Here is a 13,729-nt window from a genome sequence, read left to right as displayed (position 1 = left end):
GATATATTTTTTATGTGATAAAATGTCTATAATGTAGGGAATTTACGTCTTATTGTTACTAGCTGTTGTAACAAGGGGGTCGTAACCACCAGTTTTATTGATAAATCATTAAATTGGCAATATTGGTCCAATGAGTACAGACTATAGAAATGAGATGACCTCAGAACAAGAACAAGCATAAATGGAATCTAAATTACCCTCACATGCTTATCCTATTTTTTCAAATAGGCCAATACCGTTGAAAAGAACGAGACAAATATTATGTTGCCAAGGTCGGCTTGCGTACACTTTAAAATAATCAAATGGTTACCTTTGGTCATCTTTATGATGCCGAATTAAAAAGCAAATAAAATGTCAAATGTTCCAACTTGCCAATCTCAAAACAATGTCACAAACGCGCCCACATAATTTAGTTACGTTATACTTCAGCGCGTGCTTTTCAAAAGTGGCTACATGTTGTGTAATATTTTTGTTGTTAATTTTAATAAATACACAGTGCTGTTTAAGTAAAATATAGCCCTAGGAACAAGCAATGGCCTGCGTTATTGTGGGGTGTAAATATCATTCTCCTCGTAAATAAAATGAAACTGAAATCATCAGCTTCCATTGGTGAGTAAACAACCTAATATATTTGCTTAAACCCTGTAAATAAGTGCAAAAAGTGTTATTAATTGTACTTTATTATGCTGTAGTCATATTATAATCTGCTGTTGGCCATTCGATCCAGTCATTATTAAGTATTTTTCATTTTTACCAATTTACGTAGTCGTGTTCAATAGTGTTGTGCATCATATTCTGTCGATAACATAGATGTTAGTATATTGTAGTTTACTAATTTGCATAAATTGCCTTTTACTTTCAATATACGGTGGTGTAGTGGTAAAAGCCACTTGAAAACCGTGCGCGAAGGCTGGGGTCGAGGAAACTATCTGATTTTTATAGTGTGTTTCATACAATATGTTTCATTGCAGATTCCCCACAGATGATGCTATGAGGCAAAAATGGATCGTTTCCATAGCTCGTCAGTAGCATTTTGACATTGAAATAAGTTATCAAACGTGACGTGAATGATACCGCTGTGTTTTAATTTTACTGTCCCATTTTAGTAGCTTCTGTCAAATCCCACCTCTTAATGCCTAAGAAAGTCAGAAAAAAACAGAAGGCGTACTGGCTTTCTCCTAGACGAAATTCCGGCCGATTTCTTGTTTGTTACTTACAGCGGTTTCCATTCCTTCCGAAATTTCTAACATTTCTTAATTTAATAATCTAAATGCTAAACCATTTTTGTGTTTAGTAAATGACGTTTCGGAAGTCATGGAAACTGCTGTAAATAGCAAATGAAAATTGGACAAAATTTAGCTCGAAGAAAGCCGGTAGTTCTATAGTTTATTGTAATGTAACAGCTTTTTGCCGAGTGCTTTTATGTACCCAGACTTTTTTTGGTATTTGAATACCAAATCAGGGTTTTGATATCTTTTTTTTAGCCTTTATCTAAAATAGCAATTTGCAACGGTTTGTAGTTGATTGACCGTAAAATGTTTATTTTAGTAGGTCTGAAATTACCATAGCTTATAGACAAAGCATCTATCGATGTCGATAAGATGTCAGAAGGGATCGCAACACAATTAAATTTCTTGCTGTCTAAGACAGAGTATACTCAAATGTCATAGTACTACTTCTATGCTTGTCATTGTTCTGAGGAGATGACCTAATCTGAGTGACCGAATGAATCCATTTATGACGTTTGATATTTTGTTTTTTGCTGGATGTTTCTTATGAAGTTTGACTGCTGTGTTGCTAGATGAGACCTTTGTAATAAGTCCCAGGCGACAAGTTCCAGTTTTATACATTATTCTATGGCGACAAGCGCCATTAAAACATCTTAAGCTGGGTATCAAAGAGCATTTACAATATTAAGGAATCTGGGTATAGAGATTTAGACTCTCGTTCTGAAGTCCGAGGTTAAAATTATCTTACAAAAGGATTCTAAACTCACACCTTTTTTAAAAATTCAAATCAAACAGAAGGTCTATATAAGTTAGTTCGACTATCGATATAATGGCACTTATCAATGGTAATCAGAGGGTTTGTTAAGCCATAGTCCACCACGCTGGCCTAGTGCCGGTTGACAAATTTCACATTCTTTAAAATTTGTATGGAGTATAAGTAAGTTCGTAAGTTACCACACGATTATTACCTTCACCGTTACAGCGAACGTTATTAGATTAACAATGCACACGTAGATATCTAATTTCAAAAAGTCAGAGGTGTGTGCCCTGGGTTTTGAAACTTCGCCGCGGCAAACTGTTCCCTTTCCAACCAGGTTACCGCACACTTTTTATAGATGTAATAACGTTTAGATATTATGTTAATAATAAGAAAGTATTTATAGAAAAAGCATTTCCGAAACTCCAATAGAAATTATACAAATTGGGACTTATACCTATAGATATTTAAAAATGGATATTTTTTATAATTACTTACCTAGCCATTTAGTCGAGAAATCGTTTTTTAAACACAAATAGGTCGTTAAATTATTATTTACAAACAGTGAACTGATAGTTATTATGTTTTAGATTTTTATGGTTAATAATTTTTAATACTTACATGGCGAAAACGGGTCGAAAAACTGAATCTTCTGTATCTACATTTCATATTTTCTACATGTTTTAATAATTTATTGTACCTAATGTACTTATAGTAAAGAGCGTCTACGTAACGTTTTCCACCCGAAAAGTCCAATATAGGGTAAGTTTCTTGAATCTACCTAAGTGAATCGGTAAGTAAGTACTATTTATGAGAATTGTTGACATGGAAATCGTATCCTAATACCCAAACTACGATTGAAGCCTTGCGCACATTGTTTCTTCTAATACGAAAGGATTTGTGACACAAAATTAGGATCATAAATAATTGACAAAGTTTAATTTAGTTGAATGCTTGTTTAACAACCGAGTCTTAATTTATTTCATTTTTTGTAATTTCTAGGTTATGGTTCAAGAGTGTTTCATGTGATGTAGGAAACGTTATTAGGGCACACATTAATTAATATGATCGATGGACAGGCAGTCCAAACGCCGTATGAATCCCAATGCTCACCGATATACCGCTACGTAAATTTAAATTCAATCTTTGCCTCGCTCGACCAGTGAAAATGTGGGAGTCCTCGCCGACGGTCCTCCAATTAGATTTAGCTTCAAAATGAGCGTTCTAACCCGTTTAAAGTTTAATAAAGTTTCATTCGATGTGTGGAAAGTTGGTTTTGCTCGCAGTAAGTCTGGTGTTGGCTCCCAGGAAACGGGGCCGGTATGATTCTGTTGCTGCTTGCTCTTTGTGCAGGTTCGTATGTGGTGCACTAAGTAGGTAATTGTGCGAACACTTATTAATTAAAGACAGAAAGTACCGTTCAAGTAAATTTTCTTTTATTTAAAGATTTACTGGATATTTTATATTACGTTTATTTTATTTGTTATATTGTATGTAAGTTCTTAATATTATATATTATTTTTTTAAACTTATGTTTAAAACATGGAAAAGTTCAATTCAGTCAAATAGGTTTATATCTAATGTCTGCAATGTGTAAATAAGGTTGCTTATGGTAGGATATATTTTATATCCGCTCGGATAGCGAACACCGTACACAAGGTCTTAAAACCCGCCATAGTAGCCCACGTAAGTGTGTTGCGTTCTGGGATCAGCCTGTCTATATCCGGTTCCAACAAGCCGGCATAATTGTGTCCATAGATAATACACTTATATATGACAATTGTGTTGACTGCGGAGGGATAATCACCTCTCATCAGTAAAGTAAACGTTGGAACCGCTAAACAGATTTGGATGAAATTTGGGACACGAATAGACCATGCCTTGAATTAACATATAGGCTAATGTTATTCCGATTTGCTCGTATGGACATTAACGAAATTTTTAATCAGATTTTAAATATATGGGTTAGGAGCCATTTGTTAATTCAGGATATAGTCTACCCCTGTCCCAAATTTCGTCCAAATCCATTCAGTTGTTTCTGAGTTTATTTCTAACAAACATAGACATTCAAAATTTTTCACAAACTTTCGCATTTATAATATTAGTAAGAAGTAAGATACACCAAAGTTAAGATAAAGATAAGATAAGATCTAACTGGTAGGAAACGTTCGTGGTTCCACATGCCTAAGTCTTTTTCCGGAATTAAAGCCCACTAGAATCTTGGACATAATATATTGCTTATATTATAGATATAATTTTCATTAAGGATATCTAACCAAGTATAATAATGTTTCCAGGATAGTAGGCTGATAACTTACTTTTTTTTTAGTAAAACCTTTATATAGGTAAATGTCTCTAGACATAATGTTACTTATAACTAATATTACACGTTCAAGTGACCTACAATGTTTCTTTTAAATCAATGCCTTTTACAATTGAACTTTCACGATGGATTTCAACGTCATTCGCGTAGTCGGATGTACAATGAATTTTAAAATAAAGATGTCTATCTGTCTCCTTTCCTCCATACCGGGCTAGTTCACGACCCTTATAAGTACAAAGCTGATAATCGATAGAATTTTAATTTGTGAACTTTTACTTACCTGTTTTAATAAATGCATAGCACACCGTCATAATTAGTTAAAATACTATAATTACATGCAACGAACCCATGTCAGTCTTTTAAAATTTGTTGATTTATTTTAACCGACTTCAAAACAAGGAGGTTCTCAATTCGACTGTAATTTTTTTGTTTGTTACCTTAGAACTCTTGACTGGATAAATCGATTTTGATCAGTCTTTTTTTAATACTTTATTAAATTGACAATTGAATTCCTACGAAAATTATGTATCCGAATATATCTTTAAACTAACTTTGGCTTACAAAATCGCTTGCGTGAAAGAGTTTTCTAAGATCGAAGTCTCGTTATATAATATTTTCATGGGAGGAAAAGTAGCCTTTTTTGAATTATGCCAGTAAGTGCGTACTTACTGGCATGAATGAATGAATGCGTATTCATTCATAATCAATCAACACGATCAAGAATTCATGAAGATATATAGTTTTTTTATGCTAAAAATTGTGCCAATTAAAGTCCGTTATATCTAGCTCTGTACTCTTGCGTATAGATTTTGTATGAAATAGAATAACAGATCAATTATACCTAGACCGAAGTTGATAGAAGCATCGTTTATTGTAGTTGTCTTCATTCTCTGATCTACTTGAACTCCAATAACAGTAATACCCAATATATTTTCGTCTTGCGTATTAGAAAACGAATTATCTACAGCACAGTCATGTAACATGTTATATTAATAATACATATTAATGATTAAGTCCCGTTATTTTAGTACTTTCATTCGACTTACGCTGATTTGATCCAATACTAAAAAATACTTAAAATTGACGTGAGCTTGCCTAAGTAAAAAAATGATGAAGCTATTAGACACTCCATCAACTAAAAATATTTAATTTAAATTCTAGGCGTGTCGGCGATAGAGTGGGATGCGCCGACGCCGTACGATCCAGTATGGTTGGCCAGTGTTCAGATGTTCCCCCAAGCAGCGACAGTTAACGAAACGAGGTTCTGGAACTGGGGATGGGTTTATCAACAAGACGTTCAGTTCCGACTTTTTACAAGGTTTGCTCTAACAAGTATACAAAATGAATAAGTAGATGTGCATGCGGAATACAATTAACAAATACTTAAGTAGCTTTCTTTGTATCTAACATAATCAGTACTTAAATACTAACAAGCAACAACGCTCGATGTCTAGTATTATACAACAAATCTTTCTTTTTGAAACATGGTCTGAGTGCCAATCATTTACTTTCATTCAATAATATATGCGAACATTTCTTTTTAGACACAGAAAAATCTGCCAAGAGATATTTTAAGCGTTTAAGTTGCCACTTACTGCAGTATGCCAGTTTTGTGATAAGCTATAACTGTTTCGATCCAAGACAAGATAGTAAACTTACCTTAAAGTCACGAATAATAGTAACATATTAGCACAAAGATTGCGGTGGTCACAGAAATGGTAATGCTAGTACTATAAGCCGTATTTGTTGTGAAGACACATTAAGGGCGGTTTTAGTTTGAATTATTTTCAAAATCATATAATAAATTGTATTTAACATAAAATTTCAGTAATATTCTAATGGGAAAATAAATGATTTTATTTGTTTAATATCTATGTATGTTATGTTATTATGACGAGGCACTTGTTAAAGTTATTTTTGTTGGTAGCGAAGTTATTAACGTCAGGTTCGGAGGACCAAAAATTAGTTAAAATTATGTATATTATACTTAGATATTGCTAAAATTATTGTGCAATAGAGATTTTGTATGACAATGATATACAGTACACTTTCGAAGTATATAATAGTCGACCTTTCGAATCGACAAAATCAGACGTGACCGTGTTGTGTATATAGTTATTATTATGCAGTTCGCATTTTAATGTTTTTTATCAATGGAAAATATTTGCAGATACGTTTGTATTCTTTACGCATGAGAAGAATCTCAAATACCTATAGTTTTTTATATATTACATGTATAAGTATTCATTGTACTTTGTGATTATATAAGAGCAAAAAGCTTTTCTTCCTAACACGGTCAAGCTAGCATACTACAAATAATGATCATAATTATGTTGTGATAAACAAATTATATAATATATTACTTATTTCTTGAATTACAGAAGAAATCCCTTCGAATTTCAAGTTTTAAAAATCAACGATTCAGCGTCTCTATGGAATTCAAACTTTGATTTTAACAGAAAAGTAAAAGTGCTCACTCACGGCTGGCTGAACCATGGTGATAGTCCCATGCCTGAATCCATTAAAGAAGGTCGGTTTTTATTTTGTATAATATGCATATAGTTTAGAAGTTTTGGATGTATTTAATTTTTACCTTACCAAAAAACTTTCAAAGATCCTTAAAGATTGATATAAATAAGTAATTCGATTCACATTAATAGCGATAAATTCACAAAGATAAATTAAATTCTTATTCAATTTCAGCATATTTAAATGTCAGCGATTTGAACATCATTGTAGTGGACTGGGGCAACGCGGCGAACGTAAATTACATTTTAGCGAGTTACAACGTAGCCGGAGTTGGTCGGATCCTCACGGATTTTCTAAACTTTCTGATCGGCGAGGGAGTGTCCATGGACGATGTTCATCTTATAGGGCACAGTCTCGGCGCTCACGTTGTGGGGATAGCGGGGGCTTACGTTCGCAAAGGACCTATTGACACCATTACAGGTACCGCTTTTGTTATTTGAATTTCTTTTTAATTCTTTTTTAGGTTGAGTTAAAAATTTACGTTATAAATATAACTGGTACTCTTAGTAAAAGATAGACATGCATGATTTATGGTGTGGGTTATTTACTTACATCTTGATAAATTCCTAGGATACTGATTAATTGTTTCTTTGATATGTGATGTACATACACTACTCTAAACGTGCAAATTCCTTTTTTATTTCGCGATGATGATTAAACTATTTAGTAATTACAATGGATAGGGGTAGATATATTTAGAATTTCCAAATGAAGATAGCCGACTTGTAGGGTTTTGTGAAACTTTTTAGCGGTTTAAAGATCCCGATATCACTTGACGAAGAATAATGGCGCGCATCCGTTAAATCGATAAAATTGGCAAATGGCCGGCTACTTTCAACTTACCACCGTCTGAGTTAGAGCACTATGCCTTTACGAACTTAGCAAATGTTACTCTTTTAGCTACAAACTTAATAATAGGCAGATTTCTTACAATTTATATTTAACGTTATATTACAAACGTCTTGTTTTCAGTAGTGAATTGTTTTATTTGTTGTAATTATCACACCAATTCTGTACATATGGTCTTAGTATAGAAACTGGGCCTCCTGCTCTACTGAGAGGGTTAAGACCTTTATTGTACGAGTAAAATAATTAAGCTATCAATCCATCTTACTACAAACGGTTGAATGTTAACCCGTTACACAAATTTCGTGTTAGTATGTTTACGAGGCGATTAAGGGAGGTCGTTGAGAAGGGTCGCTGAATATTTGTCATTGTAGGCACTTATTTATTTATGATATTTTGAAATTCCTGATGCCACTGCTATTGATAGTTAAAGTAATTGTAACCATTTAATTTCAAAATTAAAATAATCTGATCGTTTAAAAAAAATATTTAATTCGAGCCATAGCAAAATAAGTAGAGCCTTTACTTTATGCGTGTCAATTTAGAGATACCTACTAGTATAAGCTTCGTAGGTACCTATATGTCTAATATAACATTATTTGTTTGTTATGTTAAAATATACCGTTTAGGTTTGACAGTTATTCAGGAATCTGTTGATAATTATTCGATTTGCCACTTGCTAGCCTAGTTTGTACCTATTTACCCACTATATCTATCGATTACCCGGCTAACCACTAATTAAACACGATCGTGCTTGGATTAGCTATTTCATAAACATTTTGTTTTGACTGCTTCAATGGCGTAGTTTTTGTATTCTGTGCTACGAAACCACTCTGTGTTGAATCCGGGTTGAACAATGTGATATTGGGTTTCTTTGCTCAATATCAGACTGTAGTCTGGAATTTGTACCAATATGGCTATTAGATCGCCCCCTATCTCATTATGGGATGGAACATATATGACAAAGAGTGGGTACCATGGTTGTAGGCTTTTCCTACCCCTCTGGGAATAATGGCGTGATGTATGTTTGTTCAGAATATAAAAAAAACTTCTTCTTTTTCTTTTTTTGTATCTCATACTGATGGTGACGGCTTTACTTACAATGTCGTTAGCGAAGTTTTACTTTTAAATAAATTTAATATTTTTTTATCAATCATCAGTCTAAACTTTTTTAAAAATTGTTTATTCAACAAATGGTAACCAATACAAGTGATAATTTTAAACGGATGTATATTTGAGTTTTTAATTAAAGTTTTCTAATGTCTAACGTTTCCAATAAGTGGTGCTTAATATAACCAAATAGTCGGATCGTTTCTGTGGAATAAATCACGGCACTAGCCTAGGAGCGTTTAAATAAAATTCTACGTAATATTGCAAAGATTGATGACGAACTCCGGAACGTATTTTTCATCAGATCAAAATGAAATTTCTGCATGCGTTTACTTTTAGTTTAACTTAAAAGTGGAAATATTGTATGGCAAAACAAAGTGGTTTTCTCATTTCGACGAATTAAATATAACTATATAACTGAAAGGATGTTTTCAGAATTTAGTTTTGATAAATAATTTTATTCAAAATCGTTAAATATGACAGTTAATGATTAATTATAATTGAATATACGTCACTCGATTGGTTTTTATAAACAGGGACTGTTTAAGTAGTTAAAAATCGCATTAATGTACAATACAATGTAATAAATGGTAAGTAGGTTATAAACTCGCAAACAATCCGACTAGGTACTAAAAACATAGTCAGCCTTTGTGAAAAATTACGCCAATAATTGCCAGTATAAAAAAATAATAAAATTCCATTATATTATTCCAGGGTTAGACCCCGCATTGCCCCTCTTCACCCTGGGCAATAAAGACGCCCGTCTGGACAAGCATGACGCCCGGCATGTCGAAGTCATACACACTTGCGGTGGCTACCTCGGATTCGCGTCTCCCTTGGGACATATCGACTTCTACCCTAATGGAGGCACGAGGCAGCCCGGCTGCGGGTTCGATTACCGAGGTGAGTGCTTAATGGCTTTAAAATGAACCTGGGTACGATGTTATTAATTTACTTATCTAGTTAGTGATTTTCCTTTCAGCAGCAAATGGTTTTAGAAGTTTGTTACGTGAAATATATTTTTGCGTATACGGCTGGGTTTAATTTTATAGATATTTGTTTCCTTTAATAATATAGTTAGGTTGTTAAAATGTACTTTGTTTAGTTTAGTTCGAATTTATCGCCGGCGTTATTACGGTTTCGAACCTTTACATATTTCTCGAACCAAATTATCGGAAGGAAATTTCCTTTCCCCACTTCTTCCTTGCCTTCTGTTGTACGAGGCCATGTTTTATTCCCTTTTATAAAGCTGTTAAGTTACACAGTTGAGATTCAAATGATTCTGAAACATGTATAAAAATGGATACTAAAATCATACTGCCTCGGTGGCGTAGTTGTATTACTATTATTGGTACGACTGCAGTGCTGAGGGCATCGGTTCGAATCCCGGGCTGGGCAAAGTGATATTGGGTTTTTCTACTCAGTGTCAGCTGGAGTCTAGAATTTGTGCCTACTCAGAATGGCAATAGACATGCCCCCTATCATATGGGACGGAACACACGGCAAAAGTGATTGCCCTAGTTGCACCTTTGCCTACCCCCTCGGGGACAAAGACGTGAAGTGCGTTTGTGTTTGTTTATTGAAACTGGCTCGGTCGGGCTGGTTTAGTTTACTGTTGTGTTTTGGTGAGTCGAATATACAAATATTTTGATATTTGTTGCTCACAGTATTAGTGGCGAAGGGTGAAATTTTTTTAAAGGGAACACGACACAACATTTTGGCACTGACAATACTTATGCATAGGAGCGATCTGCAAACCGTTTTAGTGATAATTAGATTCTATATATATTACAAAAGGGAAGCCGCCAGGAATCGGGTTATTTGGACTCTTCACCACTGCACAGCAGTCCTGGATTTATAAATAGACCGCATAGGCTGTGGCCTATGGGCGGCAGCTTCTTAGGGGCGGCAGATTTCAGAGGACGTTTACTCGATTTAATTAATCATTCGTTTATTTAACTTTAGTGCCTTTCATAATACAAACTAATAGAAAATTATTAAGTATTTTAGAAACCTACATACATACATAAATCTACCTACATGGGGCGGCGGAAATAAAGTGGCTTACATTCCTTAAAAATCCCGTAATGCTGCACAGTAACATCTTTTATTCGACCAGGTCTATGTGCCCACAACCGTGCGCATATGTTCTTCTCAGAGTCCATCATATCGGACGTCCCATTCACGGCAGTGAGGTGCAAGGACTACGATGAGCTCTACTACCAGGGCTCGTGCAAAGGGACGGGAGAGAAACTAATCATGGGCGGCTTCGATATACATTATGGGTAAGTTTTATTATTTTTATTGTAATACGATGTTTCTTATTATTCAAGCATAGTAGTAGACCTTTAAACGGGTAAACAGGAGTGGAACTATTATTCGCCGATCTGTTTTTGTCCTATCATATGATAGGGCAGATATATAGCGTGTTATACAATAGAGTATCTAACTTAAGCAGGTCTATAGAGGACCTTAATGTGCCTAGTTTTAACCCCCATGTATGTTGCATAGTTAAAAAGTTAGATTTCTATAAAAAAAAATATGAATGTCGACCTTCGAACTAAACTTCGGAATAAAAGCTGAACTCTTGTTCTGCAGAAGTGATGTTTTTACTCAAATAATAGTAATAGTTGGCTTTTCTAATGACCATAACAGTCAAAATCACTTGGTAAAGGTTTCGCGAGCAGATATCAACTTGTTGCAGGAAAGAAAATTGATAGTTAATGATTTCTTATGTTTACGCGAATTTTAGACATTCAAATTAAACTATTTTCGGATTTTCCGAAAAATAGTTTAATTTTAAATCTGATAACTGTTCAATTTATTCAAATTGTTAGTTTCACAGTGGTGTAATGTTTCTGGGCAATAAGTCTACGTGGTTCCTAAATTGTGATAATTTTATGAAACAAAATATATCAAAATTAATGCTCCTGTAACGACTTTGAGATCATTGTCTTTAAAAGCAGCAATTGAATCGCACAGCACATCGCCCAGCTAATTACATCAAAGTTTCAATTGCTCTCACCATTTTAATATATTCATCAAACAGTAGAAGTTGAAATCTGTTAATTATATTACATTTTAAATATACATGCGGTGGAATTTTGTTCAGCGTACATTGAATATTAAACTATATTATATAGCCAGGTAATTTGTATAACGGTTAATCGCAGTTTGAATCATGGAATGTACGGTTTAGTAACATTTAATTTTAGCTGTGAATCTGGTAAGATCCTGGCTTTCGAAATCCTTTTTACATACTCTTAATAGGTTAAAACTGTAGTTATGGTATGAAATAAGTCTCTCGATATGGAAAAGTATGCTCTATGTCGTAATAAGCTAGGTCCCTATGATATGATCGGATAACATATGCTGATTGAACCGTTGGTGCAAATTTGTTTACCCTATAAGACATATAAGCGTGAAGTTATTAACAATAGAAAGTCTTTAATATTTTTTAAATTGTAAGTCATTCTGGGTATAAAAGACTCTAGCACGCTTATTGTTCTAAAGTAATACATACTCTTATTGCATCATAAGTAAACCCTTTAGAATAATTTCTAGCATGAGTACGATTCTCTAAGGGCCCTATTTAATAATCTATCTCATCTTTGAGTAAAATCTCAAGAAGCATTTAAAGTATTCAACAACTTAATAAACAAAGCTTAAGCTGTCATTTAAGTACTTGCTCTCAGCTAAGTCTCTATTAAGTAAAGTAAACCCAGCTGTCAAAAATTGTAGTATATTGTGACTTAAGATATTATTTGAGCTGATGTTATTATAGGTTTATTAAATATGGACTATCTTGAGATGCCGACCTGAATTTGACAGAGTCTCATCTGATATCGCACTTCAGAGCGAAACTGAGTTGCATCCATTAATACGGCCCCTAGTTGTGATGTCTAATTAAACTGTAACAACATTAACTTAAATCTAGGAGATGTACATTCATTGTTTCTGTGCAGGAAGGATGGAATTTACTACCTCAAGACAAACGCGGACAAACCCTACGCCCTAGGGGACCCGGACCCAACGTGAATTACATTTAAATATTAACACTTTTGCTTCGCCAACTTCGCCTATAAATTAAATTTTCAAAGAAATTATTACGGTGTCGACTGTGGACCGTTTTTATTTGGGCCCGTCGTCGCTGCGTCAGTTCACTCCAGTTATTTATATTTGCCCGTTTCGTTTGTTCTTCATCGCTTGTTATAAAATTGTTTTATTTTAATTCGGCTGTATTTTGTGAGGATTAGTTATAAACGCAAATTGCCAAATGGATTCATTAATTTGTGTTATTTATAGATTTATTTATTATTATAACGAATGAAATAATTTGTGATTTCGACGATGTAGTCAGAGCTTACTTTTTAAAATCAAACAGTCAACAAATGTAATTTTGTTGAATTATTATTTTATCTATATATTATATTAATACATATGGAAAAAAACCTTGTGCCCCTTTATTAAGCACGGCATGTAAGAATTGGCAGAATTTTAGTTTATATACAAAAGGAGTGCAAAAGCATCTCAGTAATATTCAAACTTTAAAAAAATAATTAAGTGCGGTTGAATTTTGACAACGGGGTGACCACTAGTTTTTTTCTTATTCAATCATATTGAAATGAAATAAAATGAAATGATTTATTTGAATCTGTAAAATGTTATACATTATTTAGATTCCGTCAATATTAACTCTACCACCAGTTCGGAAAGCAGTTTTCACCAGAGAAGAACGGGCAAGAAACTCTGGTGTTGCTCTTTTCAGTTTAGGGTAAAGACTACAGTACATGATAAAGTGAGAAGAGAAAAAAAAAGTTTAGAGCAGTTCATTTATAGGCTCGTGAAATAAGGAATAAATTAATTTGAATTTTTATATGACTGCACAACCCTCTCAGGAATCATGAAATTTCTCTATTATCCTTATAATTATTT

The 13,729-nt window shown here is 33.8% G+C and overlaps 1 protein-coding gene across 1 annotated transcript; it reads left to right on the top strand.

Moving 5' to 3' along the window:
- The first annotated feature begins 3,146 nt into the window (after nucleotides 1-3,146).
- Nucleotides 3,147-13,490, top strand: LOC115445471 (pancreatic lipase-related protein 2). Its single transcript, XM_030171754.2, has 7 exons — nucleotides 3,147-3,339; nucleotides 5,471-5,627; nucleotides 6,691-6,839; nucleotides 7,013-7,258; nucleotides 9,509-9,697; nucleotides 10,914-11,079; nucleotides 12,760-13,490. Exons 1-7 carry the CDS (start codon nucleotides 3,309-3,311, stop codon nucleotides 12,830-12,832), a joined length of 1,011 nt encoding a protein of 336 aa, XP_030027614.1. The 5' UTR covers nucleotides 3,147-3,308; the 3' UTR covers nucleotides 12,833-13,490.
- Nucleotides 13,491-13,729: the final 239 nt, after the last annotated feature.

Source organism: Manduca sexta, chromosome 25, assembly GCF_014839805.1.
Source record: "Manduca sexta isolate Smith_Timp_Sample1 chromosome 25, JHU_Msex_v1.0, whole genome shotgun sequence".
Lineage (NCBI taxonomy): Eukaryota > Metazoa > Arthropoda > Insecta > Lepidoptera > Sphingidae > Manduca > Manduca sexta.
The sequence above is the reverse complement of the archived record's forward strand: the minus strand, read 5'-3'. Positions and strand labels throughout refer to the sequence as shown.

Excerpts from the sequence above, each read along its gene's own strand:
- LOC115445471 (XM_030171754.2), top strand. The coding sequence starts at position 3,309 with ATGATTCTGTTGCTGCTTGCTCTTTGTGCAG. Across the intron at positions 3,340-5,470 it reads GCTGCTTGCTCTTTGTGCAG|GCGTGTCGGCGATAGAGTGG; the intron begins GTTCGTATGTGG and ends TTTAAATTCTAG. Across the intron at positions 5,628-6,690 it reads CAGTTCCGACTTTTTACAAG|AAGAAATCCCTTCGAATTTC; the intron begins GTTTGCTCTAAC and ends CTTGAATTACAG.